This window comes from Melospiza melodia, chromosome Z (assembly GCF_035770615.1).
Source record: "Melospiza melodia melodia isolate bMelMel2 chromosome Z, bMelMel2.pri, whole genome shotgun sequence".
NCBI lineage: Eukaryota > Metazoa > Chordata > Aves > Passeriformes > Passerellidae > Melospiza > Melospiza melodia.
In genome coordinates this window covers 76,266,241-76,286,540 of record NC_086226.1, presented here as the reverse complement: position 1 = coordinate 76,286,540, position 20,300 = coordinate 76,266,241, and the positions used below count along the sequence as shown (strand labels likewise).

Here is a 20,300-nt window from a genome sequence, read left to right as displayed (position 1 = left end):
AGAAACCGAGGCTGGGAAGTCTCAGCAGGGATTATTAGCTATTGCCTTGCTGCCTCACTGCCCAGCTGCCATAGTGATCAGGAGAAATGAAAAGCCCAGGAAATGGAGCACAGACTTTACTGTCTTCTTCCCTTTCCCTCACTCTCTTTCATTTTTTTTCTTTTCTGGCACCATACCACCTTAATTTGCTGTCTGTACAGAGGATTCCTGTGTGCAAATGGTCCTGGATATAGTGATATGAAGAGTTTCCTGTAAAGGAGCTTATGGGCACTATCCATACTTATTTAATTGCAGTAGGTGCATTTGAATTTTAAAGACAGGCTCTTCAGAATCCTAGTAAGCTTTTTACTGGTGCATTTAGAGACCAGAGAAAGAAAACAAGCTGTGTTTGAAAATATTAATTACTCAGCATTGAAAATTACAGAATTCACAAAATCAGTTATAGAATCTCTAATCTAACCCTCCACCTTTTGCCATTGTAGCCATTGTCATTATAGCAGGTTTTACTTCTAGATCATGGACTAGTCACAGACTTATATCTTGCTTAAGTCTAACCTTAAATCTTGCAAACAAAAAATTTACCAGAATGAATTAAAAATATTAACTAAGAGTTAAGTACTTGAGTCTCCATGTTACATCCATTATTAGGTGGAATGAAAAAAGCTTAACAAAACCTTTTCTCAGGTTCAGCTAAATGGAATTAAAACCTCTAAAATTTTAAATAAGGCTGGCCCTTGGAGATTTGAAGCAGTTTTAAAATAGTTATAATTTGATACAATTTTCCTGAGAGTCTTTGTGGACTTAAAACCTTGTACAAGTGGTACTCAGACTTTCCTAGATAGGCCCTTTCTCTTGTGCCAGCATCTGACCTTTAGTTCCAGAAGTGCTCACCTAAAATTTAAAATTTGCAGTGAGAGAGAGCAGAGAAACTGCTAACACTCTGTGCTTCTCACACAGACGCAGAATTGGTTAGTGCAAAGAACTCAGGGACCATACAAAACAACTTTACTACATTTTGCAAGAGAAAGTAAAAGTTATACAGCAGTCCCTGGGGGATAATTCTTCCGGACTCTCAGTTTAGAAATCTTCTGGTTTGCCTTTTCACCTCATTCTCTTTTTTTAGCAAAAACTACAGTGTTCCAGGCTGTTCTTCTATGTTGCAAGACAGAGCAAGAAACTGAGAGCCAATGTATTTTAACAGATATTTTGAAGAGCTACTAGACTCTATCTCTAAATTAAAATGTTTGTCCCTTTCTTTGAAATACTCTGTGGTCTGCAAGAGTCAGAATGTTGGAGCAAGACAGGAAGGAGGTTGAATCACCAGAACATATGCCACTAAACTGGCCAAGGTATATCCAGTTTTCTGAGTGTCACCAGGCACTCAGAAAACTGGATATTTCCTGCAGAAATACTGCAGTATTTCTGCAGTTCCATCATCATTAAACACATTTCTGTGCTGGCTCACTGAGGTACTCTTTTAGCTATGAACAGCCTTTTCTAATGGTTTTATTGGAGAAGCTGAAGAAGCAGAGAAAAAGGGTGTGTGTGGTGGTGAGGGGGTGCCCAATAGTCTCTAAAGTGAACTGGACTACAGTGAGTGTGTTTCTGTCATCTTCAGATGTGTGCAGCTTGGGTGGAAGAGATTACAGGAACAGAATTTAATAATTCATCTGCAAGATGAATTAGCTGCTGTTAAAAGCCTGAAAAGTCTGGTTGTGGTTGTATATAGAAGACTTTATAGATGAAGACTTCAGAAATATATGAAGAAAAGAACCAAAACCAAATGGACAGGCCAGGATGAAAATGAGATTAAAATACTTCAGCCTTTTTAGAGAATACTAATGTACCCTAGACAGCCAAGCAAGCATGAATTCATCCCTGCTGGAGCTTTGTTTCCTCTGACTATTGCTGTCTAAAGTCAAACACAGTGGCCCTGACATATAAGCTCATTATGTCTCCAGTAAACAGCAAAGGACTTTGAACACTCTTTGTCCCCAGTGATCAATATTGAGTCTGAAAGAAAACAAAGAGAAAGCCACAGCCACTCTGTGTATTTGGTTATCTTCCATATTGTATTTATATTCAAAATAGCCATCAGAAATATCTGCTGCTTCTTACATGAACAGAATGTAAGCAGTAAATATAGGGTTTTTTACCCCTATAGATGATTAGCAGGGGAAAAGCATTATTATCAAAGTTAACCTTTGAAGTGAACAGCAGATACCTACAAGGAGAACATATCCATTGTGCAGCTGACAGTACGGGAATAACCAGGCAATCATCAGGTATCTGTATGTGAAAGAATAGTGCTGTCACTACAGAAGTTCTCAGTGTTTGTGGAAGAGGTACTGCCTTTGCAGGTCACTTACATACTGGCACAAGAAGTTATGCTAAACATTATTTATTCCTCCTGCTGGAATGCAGTGGCTTTGGATTTTTTCCTAAGGAGATCAGCCTTACAAAACTTTTTTTCCTGTATCTCTTTTTTTGTTGGTTTTTTTTTTTTCTTTTCTGTCTTTTCACAGATTCCTCCTTGTCCCTAGTAAGTGTTGCACACACTTCTCAAATTTCATTGCAACTGGCTGAAGGAGGTAAGCCCCAAACATTTGTTTGCTGCTACTTCAGGCAGTGCCTTGCAGAGCAGAGCTGAGCGTGTCCATCCGGCTGAGCAGAACCTTAGGGCACCCTGAACAGGAAGCTGTTTGTTTGATTTGTTGGCTGAATAATCAGCACAAGCAGCTCAAAATTAACTGGAGTGTGCATACCCTCGTGCCCTTGCCTTCTGGTAAAAGCATGAGGCAGTAGGAGGAAAGCCAAGGAATTGGGAGGGGACAGAGAACACGAGTTGGAGTTAATTTGGAGTTAATTTGACAGTGATGTGCAGGACACAAAAACACAACTCAGAGGACACCAGGCTTCTCAGTTCAGCTCCTCAAGACCATGAATGTCTGCCCTGCCTGCACATTGAGCAAGTATCTAAACACCAGCTGCCTGCCTTGTCCTGCCTCTGACACTCATGCTTATGAAAAGCAGGAGCTGTACCTGATCTCAGGCAAAGCAGAAGAAAATATTATTCCCATTGCCCTGCACAAATGCTCAGTTCCATCAGAGCTGTTACAGTGGATGGCAGAGGGGAAAGGTGCTTTCACAATGCAAATACTGGGATCTGGATGGTTGGGGTGAACCTTTGCTACCTGGCTAAATTCGCATCCCAAGATTGTTTCTGATCGTAGTTTTAAAGTCCTGTCCTGTTATTCTACAGGCTGAATAATTTCATAAGTAACTGTTTCTTCTGAGCATTTGAGGTTGCAGTTAGGTTACTGCAGGAGCACTTGAGTCACCAAATGTTCATCTCTGCTTTCCAAAGACCTCCCAGCTTTCCAATCCCATTTGGTGTGGGGAGCAGCAGGGACAAAGTGACCCAGCTAAAACATAACTCACCAGAAGAAAAAGTTTATTTTTCAGCTACATCAGTGTCCCTTGTGCTCGTGCACAGCAGGAGACAGCACCATCATAAGAATGGATGAGTAGTCAAGAATGACAGGTTTCCACTGTCATTCTATGCCACTGCCCCAAAATCACTTGAGACTCTTCTTCCTCAGTCTTTTGGGTCTAACAGAACCTGTTCAAAGAAATAATTGTTTAAGGATGAAAGTGTACCCTGAAAAGCATGCAAGCGAGCAAAGAGGGAGCTGGGAAGACTGAATAGAAATCACAAAAAATTACAATTATCTACATATTTATTTCTAAAAAAAAGGCCTTCTGGCCCATTCTTATTTTTTCTTTTTTCCTTTTTTTTTTTTTTTTGATTGTTCCTTGTAATAAATTCTGCTGGCTAAAACATCATCCAAAATGTAATCCTGGGTGCAGTGTGGTGTTTCTGCTGATGCTGCTCAATAGTCACTCTCCCACATGCACACTGAAACAGAAGTTGAAAAAAAAAATTTTTTTGTTTTTAAAAATTCTGCAACTCTTATCCTGGGAAGAACACAGTAATGGACATCCTAGGAATGTTTACTCTTTTTTCCACCTCCAGTACTTTCTTTTTTCTCTGCTCTATTCCAGGATCTGCTGTGCTTTCAGTGCATCAACTTTTACAGTCTTGAGAGCATTTAAGTAGAAGGTAGAGTATAAATCACTGTCGTTAAAAACAGAAAAAGAGGCAGAGGTGGTCAGCAAAGAGGGTGTCTTAGGTTGGAAATGGGTGTGTGTATTCTATTCCTATCTGTAGAGTTATCTTCTGTTAATTGGACAGTTTTCTTTATCTCTTCCACAACCAATCCTCTCTCTGGGAAATATCTTCTGTTAATGTGCCATTGAGTCTCACTGCATGACTGATAAAATTACATCCTCCCATTGTGAGATGCTCTGCCCAGGGGGAGGAGCCAGGCATACCTACCTGGGTATAATCAGAGATTTGCAAGACCACAGCCAGCCTTTTACACGGGATTCCCAGAGAAGCAGCTGCCTTTTCCACTGGATTCCCAGAGGAAGACCAGGCCCATCTACACCACCACTGGATCTTCAGAGGAAGACCACACCCTTCTACAGGATCACTGCTTCAACAGAACCATATCTGCCTCTCCAGGAGGATGGCAGCCACCATTTCAATTGGATTGCTACCAACCCCCTGACCAACAGGGTGTCAGGCTATATCCTGACTCTGTCAGTGTTGTTTTGTATCACTGCATTGTTTATTTTATTCTTTTTTAATTTCGTTCCTAATAAAGAACTGTTATTGAAAAGACACCTGTCTTTTCAAAACAAGACAGAAGGATTTGGGAAAGCAAATAATCTGAGAAAATATGATTTATTATTTTGGGAGAGTAACATGCATCTTAGTAAGCTGATGGACTTTCCAGCATGCCTAACCTGTTTCCAGAAAGTCATTACAGAATCCAACTGGTGCTTGAATGTGTTGTTTATTTTGGGCATTACTGTTCCTCTGGATTTCCACTCTTCTTCCATGTTGTCTCAGCAATAAAAAGCCCTAGTTGTGGGACAGTTTTGCCAGGAGGAAGAATAAGGATCACAGGCACGCAAAGCTGATTTCCTTTGTTCATCATGCTTATAAGGGGGAATAATAGAAATTGCTATCTTAAAATTAACATATATCATACTAGAAGCTTCTGATTACAGGACTGGACACTAGCAAAATTCTAGCTGTGCTCAACAGAACAAGGTATTTTACTGAAAGGACCTAAGGGATTTTTCTCTTGGTAGTTTTTGTTTGGTTTTTGTTTTTTTTTTTCCCTCCCAAGATCCTTCTAAGATGTAAGAGAGGTCTGAGCCTGAAAACAGTTTAGCCCAGATACATGGACTTGCATTTTCTGGAGCTGCAGGGACAAACCCAAGGAGTTCCTACAATGGCAGACAGTGAACTTTCCCTGAAGCATCTTTCAGGTAACCAGTTAATTAGGTATTATGGTCACAGGGCTGAAGGGTGTGAGTGTATACAAGAGCAGGAAAGTGGGACACAGTGAAAAGCACTGGGGGGTGGGAGAGTGAACCAGTCAGAGGCAATCTTGGGGCAGTTTGATAAAATGTCTGAATCTGAACAGGCTGATATAAATCTTTGTGTAGCTGCTAAGCCTCCCCACTTCAGCCAATACACATGAGAAGACTTTGCTGAAGACTGAGAAAGCTTTTACCTGTCAGAAGTGAGACGCACGTAAAGAACCTGCTGGTGACTCTTGACACTTTCTGCTCGAGTTTGCGGACTCTGGTGATCCTCTCCCCTCCCGGGAGTGAGGCGAGGGGTCCGGAACCTCCAGCATATGCCAGCGGGGTAGGGCAGCGCCCCAGAGGCGCGGGAGCTGGCGGGGACACCTAGCAGAAGCGACATCGGGCAGAGGGGACACCCGGCACAAGTGACATCCACTGAAGGTGACACGCGGCCGTGGTGACACCGGGCAGATGTGACATCTTGGCTGGGGAGGGCCGGGGGAGCTGCGCTGCCCCTGCAGTTGTCCCGCCGCTCCCTGCGGAGCGTTCAGGGACCGCAGAGCAGGAATGAGGAGCTCCGGCTGCGCAGCCGCCACCGCCCCGGGCGTCCCCCTGGGGCTTGGGATTTATTCCTGAGCTTGCTTCCAGGGACCGTTCGTCTCCCCAGTCTGCGGTGACCCCCTCCGGCCATCTCCCCTTCCCCTTCCTTGAGCATCCCCGTGCTGGCGGAGTCACATGTTTGGTCTTTGATGCCTTTAATCCCACCCTCAGCGCCCGAGAGGGAGGAGAGAAATTCGCGGAAGAGAAGTGAGCCACACGCCGAGAGCAGGATCCCGGCGGGAGCGGAGCTGCGGGAGGGAGGGAGGCGGGAGCGGCCGTGAGGGGCTGCCCAGCGGATCGGGTAAATCTCCCGCTCGGATCGGGGAAATGGCCCGCTGGGATCGCGCTGTCCCGGGGGAAGGCTTCCCCTTCCCCTGAGGGGGATAAGGGGGCGGGCGGTGCTCCGAGGCTGGGGGAACGGGGAAAGGGGGGCCACGAAGTTATGGCTGATGAGCAGCCACAACTGCTCATCGGGGCTGGGCTTGGCTGCTGTGGCTGCGGCACCCGAGCCGGCAGGAGGTGGAAACCCTCCAGGGATCGAGGAGATGTTTCTGTGTTTGCTCCGGGGATATGCCTGTACATGGTGCCGAGCGAGGACGAGTGGCCGGAGCCTGGCCGCGCCTCAAGAAACGGCCCCTCCCTTAGGGGAGGTGAGTGGAACTCTCAAGGGAACGGGGAAAAGCCAGCCAGCTTCTGCCCTGAGCTTGGTGCCACCCGGAACAGCCCTCGCCCGAGGTAGAAGCGTGGCCAGAATCTCTCTGGTCTAAAATCCGGGCAAAGAGCTGAGGACTGGGCACACTTAAATGCCCTCAGTGTGTGTCTGCAACGAGGGCAGAGAGTGGAGGTGGGATCAGCTTTTCTTATCTAACGCCCTCTCCTCTTTGACCATCCCCACTGAGGTAACTGCCATTAATCCCGGTGCTTTACGGGTCACCTTGTGCTACCTGGCAGCTCTCCCGAAGGGAACGAGGAGCACCTAAGAAACCCAATGGCCGAAGTCGCTGACATTTAGAATCAAAGGCTGCTGAGGAAATCTGCAGTTGTGCTGTGATGCAGCAAAACACGAAACGATGCTGGTGTACACTACAAGTTCGTGGGCTGGCTTCTCCCCTGCAGTCACAGAGAAAATAATTTATGTATAACCATTTGAGCACATCAGGTTCAGCAAGCATTTGCCAGCACAAAAGCCAGGAGGAACACCCTCCTGCACATGTGAAATCTGCTGATTTCTTGTCTGTCCAACAAGGGCATTACTAATTGTACCACGGATTATTTTTCAGCTCCTGCATTTACCTCATTCTCTCCCCTTGGGGCTCAAGCAGATCACCAGGATCCCCCAGAACCAGGGCATTCCATTCACCACGCCTTTCGTGCAGGGTAAACACTCTGGTTCTTGCGTTGTGGGGGGAGGGGAGGAAGAGGGTGTATATTCCTCGGGCACAAGTGGTGAATACAGGGAAATCAGTAGTTTAACAATAGTAGACGGTCTCTTCAAAGAGGAATGCTTTTTATCAATATGATGAAACATTTCTCTTTCAAACAGAGTTTGAATCAGAATACTCTGGCTGTTGTCTTGTACAGTTTTGGATTTTTATTGTTACATAGACCCATCCCAACTGGAAATTTATGGGTTTGTCATCAAAGACCTTTGTTCGCAAATATTCTATTTCCTTATTCCTGTACTTTATTCTTCACAGTCATAAGCAACAGTAAAGCTACAACATCTGCAGTGTTAGCAGTCATCACTACATCTGTTTCCTTTTCTCTCCCTCCATTCTTACACCCACAACTCTTCTGGCACAGGTGAATTTTTAAGAGAATTCATCATTGTGGGAATAATAAAAAGGTGTTATTAATGATTAGATGATGATCAAATGATATTTAATGATAAATAAGTTGCAAATGGTGATTAAGGAATAATTCAATTATAATTTAACAATTATTTAACAATAATTAATAATTAAGCTGTAATGAAATGGTAATTGAACCATATTTTAGTTTCTGATTTCAACAATGATTTAAACCATGATTAGATTCTGCTACTTACTTCTACACCTAAAGCTATAGCTGGATATATAAATGTCATGAACATACATAGGAAGTACTTGCAGAAACTTGTTGGGACTGCTGGGGTCCTACTGACACAGAGAGGGAATTTCAGTGACAGAGTCACCAAGTTGGTAAGGGCCTTAATTTAAAGCTGCTGTGGGAGGGGAACTTCAAGCATTTCAGTTTAAAGCCAGGGCTAGCAAGAGAGGCCCAGAACACAGGGAGGGATCACAGATCAGCAGGAGGGCACCTGAATGGCAGCACAAAGGAATTCCAACCACTCCAGCCACTGCTCTGCCTTCATCAGAGTCCAACTTACCTGCCTCTGTGCAAAGGCATGGGGAATGAATCCAGGAAGCTGGAGTCACGGGCACACCTGCAGGGCTGGCAGCTCTTTGGCATCCTGGCAATGTGCTGGGGTGGCTCCTGAGGCTGCAGTGGTGGAATGGAAGGATACAGAATCTTTAGCAAGGACAGATGGAGGAGATGAGGAGGGGTCACCCTCTATGCCAGTGACCAGCTGGAGTGAATGAAGCTCTGCCCAGGGATGGATGAGGAGCTGTCCAACAGATGATGAATCGGCATTAAGGGAGGACAGGGACAGGTGACTTTATTGTGTGGGTTTGCTACAGGCCACTGCACCAGGACAACCAAGTGGATGAGTCCCTCTATAGAAAGACAGACAGACTCTTGTGATCACGAGCCCTGTTTCTCTTGGGGCACCTCAACTCCCTGTCACACCTACCAAAATCACAGACAGCTCTCCAAAGTCATTGCCTTAAGTTTCTGTGCTTAGCTATTACCTTGCAGACCTCTTCTCAGGCTGCTCTCCACTCCCAGTTCCATCTGATCTGACTGCTGGATAGCAGCAGAGGGAGCACTGCTTTCCCATGGGATTGCCCCTGCAGGGAGGCAGCCAGGTGAAATGGGCTCTGTGCATGTTTATGTGACAGAGGAAAATCAATATACATGAGAAACAAGACAGAAGTTGGGGAAATATCTGTAGTGAATATATATTGAGTTCACAGCCGCTTTCACTGGTGGCATAGTCTTATCTTCTTATTTCAAACAGAATGGGCAAAGTGTCATTCACCTGCCACAGCTATGTCCTTCACTTCTTAGTGCAGTAGCTTTCAAACTGTGCTTCATGAATCTCTAGGGATTTATGAACAACCTGTAAAAGTTAAGTACAGTCTGATGAGAATAGCAATCCAGCCTATGAGGAAATTTACATTCCAGTTTTAACTCTGCAGTTTCCTGTGTCACCTAATTGGTCACGGTTACACCCTGCATATTTGTGCATTTTTACTGTTCCAATTGTGCTTAAATTCCATCTCCTTGGAGAGAAGAGGTCTGTACATTCACTGACAGGCCTTGAAGAATGGCAAATCAAAACAGACAGCAATGCCTTAAATTTCTATCTCATGCACCACATAATATTTGCAAAGGGCCAAGTCCTCTGCCCCTCTCTAGCCACTTCTCCTACACTTCAAGCTGTCATTAATCTGTTAACTGTGACAGTGTTACATCTTTAGTACATAGATCATAAGAAACAAAAGTTCTAAGGGAGCTGAGAGCTTAAGTGCAGCAACCCCGATCTCTGCCTGGCTTATCTGATGATAAGATGACAGATGCCACTCATCATCTATGAACAACAAAAGAACAATTGCTTTCAGCAGTGCTTGAGGAGGTGAGAGATATATTTGGTACCTGCCAGTAAAATGCAATCAAACAACTACTGGTCTCTTACCATTAAGGTTCCTCTGAATGTTTTTTATCAGCTCTTGCTGGGATGGTTGTATTTTCTAGGGAGCCCAGCTCCCAGTTTGGCTTGGAAGTACAACAATCAGATCTGTGGATGCTTTGCTTCTGCTGGACACTGGTATTGTCAAGGGAGGCCTGACACATTGCAGGAATATTATCTGGCACCTGACCTACTAAAAGCTGTCAGAAAAACAAGAGGAATTGCAGATGAGAAAAGCTGGCCATCTGGCCCAGTAATAGGGATCAGCTCATGGCAGGGACCTCAGGTTTTGGAATTTGAGGATATCTGTACAGTCCCTGTCAGCATGCCCATATGTTACAGGAGATCTCTTTGGCTTCTTGGGAAGCTTCCATTGGCTCCCTCAGATTTGAGCAGGATGTTTGTCACAGCACCACAAAGGCCTTGTCTCTGCCAGAGAAGGTTCATCAGCAGGGGAGCTTATCCTGAGCTGGCAGCTCTTCTGCATGGTGTTAGGCTGGGGTGTAGAAAAGCTGTTCACACAAAGGTTTCAGCTTGGGTGCTACTATAGGATCAAAAGTGTAAGGTACCACTTGTGTGAGCACCATTACTTCCACCACTGCTATGGCCCAGCTGGAGCTGTGACAGCCCGTGACATTTCCATGACATTTTCCAAAAGCCTGCCTTTGTTTCCCTCTTTCATCCCTTTGTAGAGAGGTGACTCTATGGCTCTGACAAAATGACTTCATCCAGCTGTTTTTATGTTAGGAAAGAAATGGCTTTTCCCACTGACACTGAGAAGAAGTGCAGATAGGCGAAAAAGAGTAATTTAATAATGTAATTGTACAGGAATAGTTGTCTCTGTCTCCTGGTGCAGGAAGGAGAAGGCAGATGGTTTCTCTTAGATCAGCTATCCAGAACCTAAAAATTTACAGCTTTGAAACATATAGGAAACTTTGTTCCAGGAAGACCTCTCTGTGGAGAGGAGTTTGGAGCAGACAGAAAGTCAGCTTTCTCTTTTAAAGCACAAGCACAGCAGACAGCGCTCTACATCCCAAAGAATACATTATTTATTTTTCTACTCTCCTCAGTGTGCAAAGAGGTGAGTTTTCCTGAACAGTTTAATTCAGCCAAGTAATTAGGGGACTAATGAAGATATGATATAGATTTGGAATTAGGTGTTTCTGGAAGGAATCGTCATCATGAGAATCCAAGAAAAGAAACAAGCCAAACTACAGCTTTATATCACCACAGCTTCTAGTCGTGTTTAAGCAGTGACTCAGTTCTTCTACACAGGACATGTGTAAATGTGGCCTCCATTGCAAGTATTTATATGGTTGTAAAGTAGTTATTATTCAGGTTTAATAAAGTGGGGGGTTTTTAAGGCACTATAAAATCCAAACCTGATTCTTCCTTTTCTTCTCAGACTTTTTTTTTTCTGTCTGAAATGCCACTTGCATGAAAAACAAACAAGATGTTTTTCCCCCTAGAAAAGGAAAAAAATGAAAATGACAGTACAAAGATCTCCTGAATGGAGTGTCTCCTCTGAAGTCAGAACCATCCTAATGGCTGGAAAACAGCCTGAGCAGAAACTCTGCATTCAAATCCTACAGATAAGAGAAAGCTTCACCTCTGCAGAAGTAAGAATTTATTAATCCATATTTTGAACTCTGAGGTTCCCAGTGTTACAGACAAAAGATGGGAAGGGGGTCAGTCTCTTCCCTCTCTTCTAGATTTTTCAGCTTGTTTTTCACATTAACTGCAGTATTTGACCTGCTATAGTACATTCCTGACCATTTTTAGCCTCTGTGGTTATTTCACTGCCCAGTGAAAACAGACTTTTCCTCAGCAGACAGAGTGACAAAAAGCCAGTGTGTCTGTCCATGTGAGTGTGAACAGCTCAGGCAGCAGAGGAAGATGCGAAGAGTAGCAGTAGTGTCTGTGTGTGATTACTGTTTTCTTGAGGCTCCCTGAGATGCAGAGCCAGAACAAGAGCTCTAAGATCTTGAATTCTGTTACTGGTGAAGTCAGGGTTAAGTCATAACGCTTGGAATTACGACAGTGATTGGATGGCTGCATGGGTGGCTTCCAGTCCTGTGTGCTTTTCCAGAGGAAACTGGAAAAGGAGGTACCTCCACAGAGGGTGGTGCTCACCTGCAGCACCTCACCGACCCTGCTTTGAGCTGGGAGCTGGGACACCAGCAGGTGGAGTCCCCACACCACTTTGCCAGCACTGCCGGGCTTCGGACTCAGTGTGAGTCTGGCTGCAGGGACCTAGGACATGAACAACAAGTTCAAGGGTTGCAGAAGAGCAGGATGTCAAGTGAGATCTTGTTTGATTTCATCTCATGAGGCTGCAGCTCCCCCAGCTCTGCTGGCCACAAGGGAGGACAGGACAACCGTTTTTCCCTCTTCAGCAGAAGATGGTGTGAGGGAAGGAGGTTTTCCTTGCGTGAATGTTATCATCATAGAATCATAGGATGGTTTGGGTTGAAGGGACCTTACAGAACAGCTAGTTCCAAACTCCCTGCCCGATTCCACTTACTTAATCAGGTTGTTCCAAGAATTATTAATGAAGAAATGCTCAAAGAATTCTTACTAGTGCTTCAATATATATCCCAAGATCTCATTGCCAGCTCATAGGTTTTGTAGCTCAGAGCTTCAGCACAGCTGGAAGATGGAAAGTAATCTTTATTTCCTGAGAACTAAACTACCTTCTAGTCTTCCTTCATCTCCTTTTCCCACTGGGGTCCTCACTTTCAAGTTTGGAGGCTTGCTCAGAGACAGTGATGTTTGTATCAAGAGAAGGCTTGACAGTGTGAGCTGTAGAATATGATTCTGCATGTTTGTGTTCTCTTAATGCTTGTGACAGGTTAGCTGGAAGGCCCAGGATTCTGGGTGAATAAATGCATTTAAATACCAGATCTTTGCATGGATTTCAGGTCTTCACATCCTGAATCTTCAAGATCTTGCAGCTGAAGTGCAGCCATTGCCTTTAAGGCCTTTACAAGGTTCTCTGATGCAATTCAATGCAGCATTTTTGCAACAGGATTGTGTAACAAGACAGGAAAAGAAGGCTATATGGGAAGAAGCTGCAAATTCTCATGCATCAGCATGTAAATTTGTTCTCAATTTAGATACTCTAAATCTTGTCTTGAGCCCTAAGAGTGCACAAACATTTGTGATTGTTTGTGCCACAAAGATGCCACAATCTACGTAAGGATGGTTTGAGATCTCACAGCATGAACTGCCTGTTCACTAACAAATATTTGGAATAACTCTTTTGCAAAATTGGAGAAACTGCACTGAACACCCAGTGCACATTCAGTCATCTCAGAGAGGGGAATATGAGTACCTCAGTTCTTAGGGAGAGGGAATAGGAAATTAAAGGGAGAATGAGACAACCAATTAAAAGTGAGACTACTGACAAAAGAGAATTCATCTGAACAACCTAACTGCCCTGATTTTGGGTAAGCTTTTGTCAGCCAGGCTGTGAGGTCTTCAGGGCAGCCAGAGAAGCAGCTACGGAAAAATCTAACTTTGGTGAAGGTGGATATTTGCTTAAAGTGAATCTGTATACAAAAATTATTACATATTTATGTGAATACTTCAGTTTAAAATTGAAGGCATATACTTCTGAATTGTGTACTTTTAGATAAGGAGTCAGTGGCTCAATTGCAACATGTTCATGTTGCTGTGCCTATGTATTTCACAGGGTCTAGTGAGGAGGAGACATCTGAAAGAAACAGGCACACACATTACCCTTAACATACACAGGCTCTTAGTGAAGTAAATTGGTGTCTTTGTTATATGGCTTCACATTTCAGGGAGGAGAGTGTAAAAAACCACATTTGAAAGTGTGTGAGCAGCAGCAGGGAAGTATGTATGTCTCCAAAGAGGTAAAAGTTTTTATCTCCAATATATGCTAGACTAAGATACAGGAATTCTGGCTTTGCTTCGTGGCTGTGATCTAAACATTATTATGTCACTGTCACCAGAGAGGGGTACTTAACCTTTAACAGAAAGGGATTTACACACATCCTGCATCCACCTTTCCTGTTGTTACATGTTTGAAGCACAGTAACAAACACACAAAGTCCTTTCAAGCTTGATTAGATCAGAGTTCCTATGTGCTAAGAAAGCCTTAGGGGTCCTTTGCTGGAAATTAAGTTTGGCTCATCTGTCCTCAATGTCCCAGGACTATTCTGTGATGCCTCCACCATAAGGGATTACACAGGGCCTTGTATTTTAGCTTACTCAGAGACTAGTCCCCTGCTTTCTATTTTCTCTGTCAGTTCCTATTTCACTAACCATCCTTTTTTCTTCCTTTCTGGGCTTGGACAACCTGTGCAGGTTTGGCAGCAATGGCCCCAGTGGTATCCTGCAGTCCAGGGAGAAGGATGCATTGGAAGTGAAGGATTGCGGGCATGAGCAGTGCAGGAGTACCCTCCTTCTGCAGCAGTTATGTTCCACCGAGCCTGGCAGCTCTGTGGGAAGTGGTGCCGTTGGTCCAGCCCTTTCATCCATCTCCTCACCCTGACTGTGGTGACTTTTGGTGTGCTGGCACCTTTGATCTGCCACCGGCTCCTGCACTCTTACTTCTACCTGCGGCGCTGGCACCTGAACTCCATGAGTCGGGAGTTCCTGGAGCAGAACCAGCAGGAGGGCCAGGATGCTCTCCGTTACTTTGAGAAGATGCAGATGCCAAACACTTCCGAGGCCTACAGCAGTGACACCTTCCAGCCCTTGCTGCTGATCACCATTATCACTGTGCAGAGGCAGAATGATTTCCACTACGTCCTGCAAGTGGCCTCCCACTTCCACCGCCTCCTCCAGAAATGTGGGGCACGTTGCCAGAGCCATCGCATGCTGCTCTGTAACGTGGAATCGGATCCCAGCAGCCATCAGGATGTCAGGCTGCTGAGCAGCCTCTTTCCTACAGTCAGTCGTGACAGAACTGGAGAGAATCTTGACCCCAGCCTGAACCAGTTCGAGAAGGAGAAGCAGGACTACATCTTCTGCCTGGAGAAGTCACTGTTGATGTACAGCCCAGAGTACATCCTCCTGGTGGAAGATGATGCCGTGCCAGAGGAGGAGATATTTTCTGTCTTGCATCACCTCTTCTCGGCCCGGTTCTCCAAGCCCTACCTCAGAGATGCTCTCTACTTCAAGCTGTACCATCCTGAGAGGCTCCAGCACTACATCAACCCTGAGCCCATGAGGATCCTGGAGTGGCTGGGCCTGGGCATGTTCCTGGGGCCGGTGCTGAGCTGCGCGTACTGCCGGGCCGCGGGGCGGGCGGGCCCTGGCTGGAGCCTGGTGGCATTCTTCGCCCTGTACAGCATGGCGCTGTCGGAGCTGGTGGGGCGGCACTACGGGCTGGAGCTGCGCCGCCTGCACCCCGCGCTCTACAACGTGGCGCCAGCCAGCGAGTGCTGCACACCCGCCATGCTCTTCCCCGCTGCCTCCGCCCGCCGGGCCTCGGCATACCTGCGGGGGCTGCGCTGCCGCCGGGGCTTCGCCAAGGACACTGCCCTCTACTCGCTGCTGCGGGGCAAGGGCGAGAACGCCTTCGTGGTGGAGCCCAACCTGGTGCGGCACGTGGGGATGTACTCCAGCCTCCGACTGAACAGCGACCCGAAACTGCTGTGAGCTGCTCCTGCCTTGCTGCACAACCACAACCACAACCAGCGCACTCGCCATGGGGCAGAGGGACAGTTTCTTAACAGTACAAGTTTTCTTAAAAAATCAGCTTTTGTTCATGGAGACCCTATTTAATATGAACTTGGAACTGATGCATCACCATGCACTACCTGGGAGGGAAGTGGAGGATTCCAGCTTACTCTCCTTAGCCATTCCCAAAGAAAAGCTCTCACACCAACATGCACGACTTTCCTGCCCACTCTTCCTGGACAGTGGTTACAAAAATCCTCACCTTAGGGCAGCAAAAATGTTGGACAAAGTGAATGTTTCACATTTAAGCTAATGAGGATGGGAAGGCCTTATTTGCCCATCCTTACTAAGGTCTCATCTCTGACCTGTCTCTATTCCAAAGCTGTGGTTTTGAGCAGACCCTTCAAAAGCAGAAGTGGTTTGCAGGAACTTTCCCACAAATTCTGCCTAGTTTCTTTGAAGTTTTGAAGTCTCTTTAGCTACTGTCTCCCTATCTGCACCTCCAACATTTCCGCTTCAACCAGAGGCTCTTAAAAACAAAACCTCTGCTACTTCATTAAGGGTCACCTCTGAGAGTAGGGATCAGAAAACAGAATCACAGCCACTGGTGTCACACAGATAGGCCACAAAGGCACATTTTCCATTGATACACAACACACATTGTACACAATGATTGCTCTGTTGGTCGGGATCATCACTCGTTGTACTGGATCCATTAAAAGAGGTCTTGTCAGCCATTGAGTGAACTTAGACATTCAACATGAATTTACCTTGACTGTCCCTCAGCAGAGAGGCAAAGGAAAGATTCAGTCAGGTGCTGCTTTGCAGGATCCTTGTTCATTCTGGAGCTGTAATTCATAGTTTAGCTGGAGTGGTTCATTCACTGCTCCTGGCAGAAAGCAAAATACCTGTGGGAAACAAAGACAGCTGTTCACAAGAGCAAGCAACAACAGCACAGCACATCAAGGGCCACTCTGACACTGACCATGTCTCCTGGTTGTTGGGCATGTGGGAGAGGTACTTTGCACCAGGGCTGTGGGCACAGTTTAATAGAAAACCTTGCAGATGACAAGAGACTTCATACTGAAAGAAAACAGGCAAAAATTAGGTATATCTGATGAAAAGCCTACTTTGGCTTTAGTTAGCTTTGAATCAAATTAATTTCAAGGTGGCATTTGGTTGAACTATTTTAAAAACCATATTCCTTGCTTTGGAATGAACCAAGAAAATATTTTTTGTTGAATTTAATCAGTGGGGGTTGTTTGGTTTTTTCTTTTTGGTAACGGACGGGCTCTGCTTTGGATTTTCTTGTCCCAGCTCTCTCCCAGGTGATTTATGCCTTAAGCTCTCAATAAGTCTGATTGTAGGTGAGAAATACCTAAAGCTCTTGAGAGATGAAACCAAAGAAAATGGCAACCCTCCCTCTATCAGCACGGTGGGCAACAGTTACACAGCACAAAGGCACAGTGCAGGTTAGCTGAGAAACAGCATCACAGCAGTGCTTTGCTCTCCAGTAATCAGCTGGATACCTTCAGAAAAATCTTTGGAAATTAGAGTGAGTAAAAACTGCCTGTGGGTTTCATGCCATTCCAAAGGCCTGGCCTTTAGGCCTTCTGGCAGAAGACACCAGGAAAATGGCACAGGCAAAACCACATTTTGTTCCCAGCCACTGGAAGCCCTGGAGATGCCAGGGTAGTCACACAGTGGCAGGTGGGCAAATCTCTCCTCTGGCTTCACTGCAGTGGGGTTTGGGTGTCAGGATTTGAGTGTCACTGTGTATTTATTCCACCAAGTGCCTGCACAGACAACTGTGTCTTCAGCTGTGAATGTTTCAGTGCTTCCTCTTCTCTCTTTTATGTCCTTGTACTGTAAAAATCCAGGACAGTGCTCTGTTCTTTCCATTCATATTCATTCTTGCAAAGAAAATCTCACAGCAAGAAATGGGACAGAAAATGGAAATAGGAAGAGGGGAAAGCAAGCAAGCAAGCAATCAAGAAAGAAGCTGTATCCAGTTAATAAATGTTTTGTCAAGGAAATGATTTATCCATTTGTCTCAAAGTTATTTTCCTGTTTGTCCAGTAGTACTTAATTTGACGTTTCAAAAGTCCAGGCGAGGTCAATAATTTCACTGAGTCTCGTAGCTGGAAATTAAGAACATGAATTTGAGGCATCCCTTCTAAACCACAAGACAATTTTCATGGCGTAAGAGGCGACAGAATTTGACTGCGAGACCAAACAATGTGCAGAGGGCCCAGGGCTTGAACTTGCCAGTGTGAGAGTTTCAGATAAACCAGCTGAGAAGAAACTCCTTTGTGCAAGAAGCAGGTTAAGAAATTCTTTATGTCCTTCTGGGACAATTTCCTAAAGTGCACAACTCACCTTCACAACAGAGGTGCTGCTTTGCTGAGCATCAGGAAGCTGTTCTGAGTTACTCAGGTACTTGCACAGTGCCCAGCCTGCCAATGGGGCATCCCAGGAAAGGGCTCCTGCGGCTGCCTTCCAATCTCCCAGAAGTAGATTCAGTCTTGTTTCTCTTTTCTGTGCTGTATGTTTTACTAGAAATTAGAAGCCAGAGAAGTCAGAACAGAGAATGGGAAGCTACTGTGAATTCTTAATTCGTGTTGGATTTTGTTCTGCAGTTCAGGCTAAAAATGCAGTATTCAAACACCCAAAAGCCTTTTCCCTCTCTTTTCTGTGAGGGGAGTGGAGCTGAGCTGCCCCATCTCAGACTACAGAAGTTCAAAGCATGGTATTAGCTTCCTGAAATGTGGCCTTAAGAGCTTGGTTTCTTTCACTTTAAATCAAGCTTAGTGACTTTTTGAAACAAAGAGTATGGATTTGCTTGGGTGTTGGTTTGTTTCCAATAGTTTGGAGACATCTTCAATGCAGCAGCTGCTGCTTGCACAAGAGGAGTCTTTCTTGATTGGCCATCAGCAGGACCCAAGGCTTTACTGTCCAAGACAGTTCAGGAGGAGTTATTAACTTAAACAAAAACTACGTTCATTTCCAAAGTGTGTCCAACATAAGCATGGTGCAGGCAGAACACAGGGCATAAATTGACAGATCTCAACTAGATTAGAAACCCAAGAGGATTTTCTACCTCCAGCAGGCATCAATGTCTTAATGAGAAGGCACTGCATTTGAAGAGAGAAAAGCCTTCCTTCCTGTGGTGAGGAGCTGTGAATCACCAGATTGGGTATTTCAGCAGCAATTTGTCTGAATACAGGCTGAAATGTTTGGTAGGGTGTTTTTTTGGGGATTTTTTTTTTCTTTTTGCTTTTGGTGTTTTTTGATTAGTTGGTTTTTGTTTTTTGGTTTTTTTTTAAACTAAATTTATTTACAAGCAAACTTTCCACAAAATAAATAACCTTTTACAAAGACCCTATTAACAGTCTCTTCTTTCTGTGTCCCACTGTTTTCCTGATTGGCTGATCCATCTTTCCTTACCATATTTGACAAAGAAAGATACTCCTATGTTCATGCATTGGCACAGATGTTATAATTTTAATCCAACCCCACTCAAAGCAGGTCTTATTAGACCAGGTTTCTCAGGCCCTTTTCCAATCAAAATCGAGGCATTTTACAGGGACCTGAGGTAAAATCAAGCTCCGAGTGCTGGATTTTAAACTTGGCTTACTTTTGTATAGAGAGGGTACATATTTCACAAAATAAAAAAGGCAATTTTCTGTGACAGACAGTGGTAGTTACAAAGGCATTGGGAGTTTCTCTCCCAAAGTCAGAGTTTCATTTTGTGTATTTTCATACCAGCTTTACAGACATTGTATCTGAATTCAGCAGATGGCAGGGCCCAACATGTGGCTCTGAATAATCTTCAGTAAAACACAAACCTGCCAAAAATGCATGGAGAATTAGGTACTCCATGGTCTTTGCTTCTTCACTGCATGTCTCTATTCTGGAGTAACTTCATAATCCACTGATTATCTGTCCTGACAGCTTTGGGAGAATCCACCCCATCAGCCAGTTTATCCATGTACCTACAGGCTAAGGGTCAGCCACATCAGTGTCCCTTCCCATGACTTTGTTCTTCATGGCAAGCTAGGAATGTCATGTTGGTGGCTAGGAAGCTAGGAATGACAGTGATTTTTAAATGTTGATGAGTTACATTTTATTGTTCTGTTTCTAACCCTCTGGGCAGCTGTGTCTACTTTATCTAAGAATTTCTGCCTCGGTGTCCAGTGTTCCTGGACAGAAAACCACATCTATAAATGGTCCTTTCAGCAAGCTCATCCAGTTCAGACATCTGCTGTGGTTTGTATTTTGCAAACAATGCAAATATTAACATGCATTAAAAGCACCTAATTGTGCTTTTTTGGGGTACCATGTGCTGCTCAGATAAACAGGTAATAAACAGTTAAATGTCTCCCTTTATAGAACCCAGGTGTTTGCCTTCTTGCTTTATTTAAAAACAAAATGTAAACAGAAAGGCACAGAGACCAGTGTCATTACAGCATTTACCTTCATGTCCTGTTACAGCTGTTTCTCACAGCCCAGGAAAGTTGTTGCAGGCAGCTCAGTTTAAATTGTATCCTTGTTTGCTATACTCACTATTTAAATTAGTGCAAAGATCTGTGTTTTGATAACAGGAGTGTTGCGTGCTTGCCTGTTTTTCATTCCAGGCCATGATGCTTGTTGCAGCCCAGCTTTAAGTTGCACAGAATGCAGAACAAAGCAAACCCTTCCTTGTGCAATCTTCTTGGTGGTTTGAGTCTGCTCTGCCCAACACCCCCCAGCCTACCTGATGTACTTGTCTGCAAACTCTGCTGTGGAGCCAAAAATACAGGGGCATTTC

At 44.7% G+C, this 20,300-nt stretch overlaps 1 protein-coding gene and 1 long non-coding RNA gene across 4 annotated transcripts; one reads left to right on the top strand and one right to left on the bottom strand.

Annotated features, from left to right (window-relative positions):
- Window positions 1-2,177: 2,177 nt before the first annotated feature.
- LOC134431765 (uncharacterized) lies at window positions 2,178-18,007 on the bottom strand. Of its 2 annotated transcripts, XR_010031084.1 has the most exons (7): window positions 17,870-18,007; window positions 16,261-16,398; window positions 9,845-11,303; window positions 9,188-9,268; window positions 8,414-8,526; window positions 3,442-7,155; window positions 2,178-2,289 (listed from the first exon to the last, which is right to left on the bottom strand). It is a non-coding gene; the product is annotated as an uncharacterized LOC134431765 (long non-coding RNA). The 2 variants fall into 2 exon arrangements; XR_010031085.1 differs by lacking the exon at window positions 2,178-2,289 and having other exon boundaries at window positions 3,438-7,155.
- On the top strand, window positions 6,252-18,839 carry LOC134431763 (post-GPI attachment to proteins factor 4-like). Of its 2 annotated transcripts, XM_063179931.1 has the most exons (4): window positions 6,252-6,346; window positions 7,326-7,422; window positions 11,308-11,457; window positions 14,171-18,839. In XM_063179931.1, exon 4 carries the CDS (start codon window positions 14,282-14,284, stop codon window positions 15,467-15,469), a length of 1,188 nt encoding a protein of 395 aa, XP_063036001.1. In that variant the 5' UTR covers window positions 6,252-6,346; window positions 7,326-7,422; window positions 11,308-11,457; window positions 14,171-14,281; the 3' UTR covers window positions 15,470-18,839. The 2 variants fall into 2 exon arrangements, with proteins under 2 accessions (XP_063036001.1, XP_063036000.1); XM_063179930.1 differs by lacking the exon at window positions 11,308-11,457 and having other exon boundaries at window positions 6,253-6,346.
- The last annotated feature ends 1,461 nt before the right edge of the window (window positions 18,840-20,300 follow it).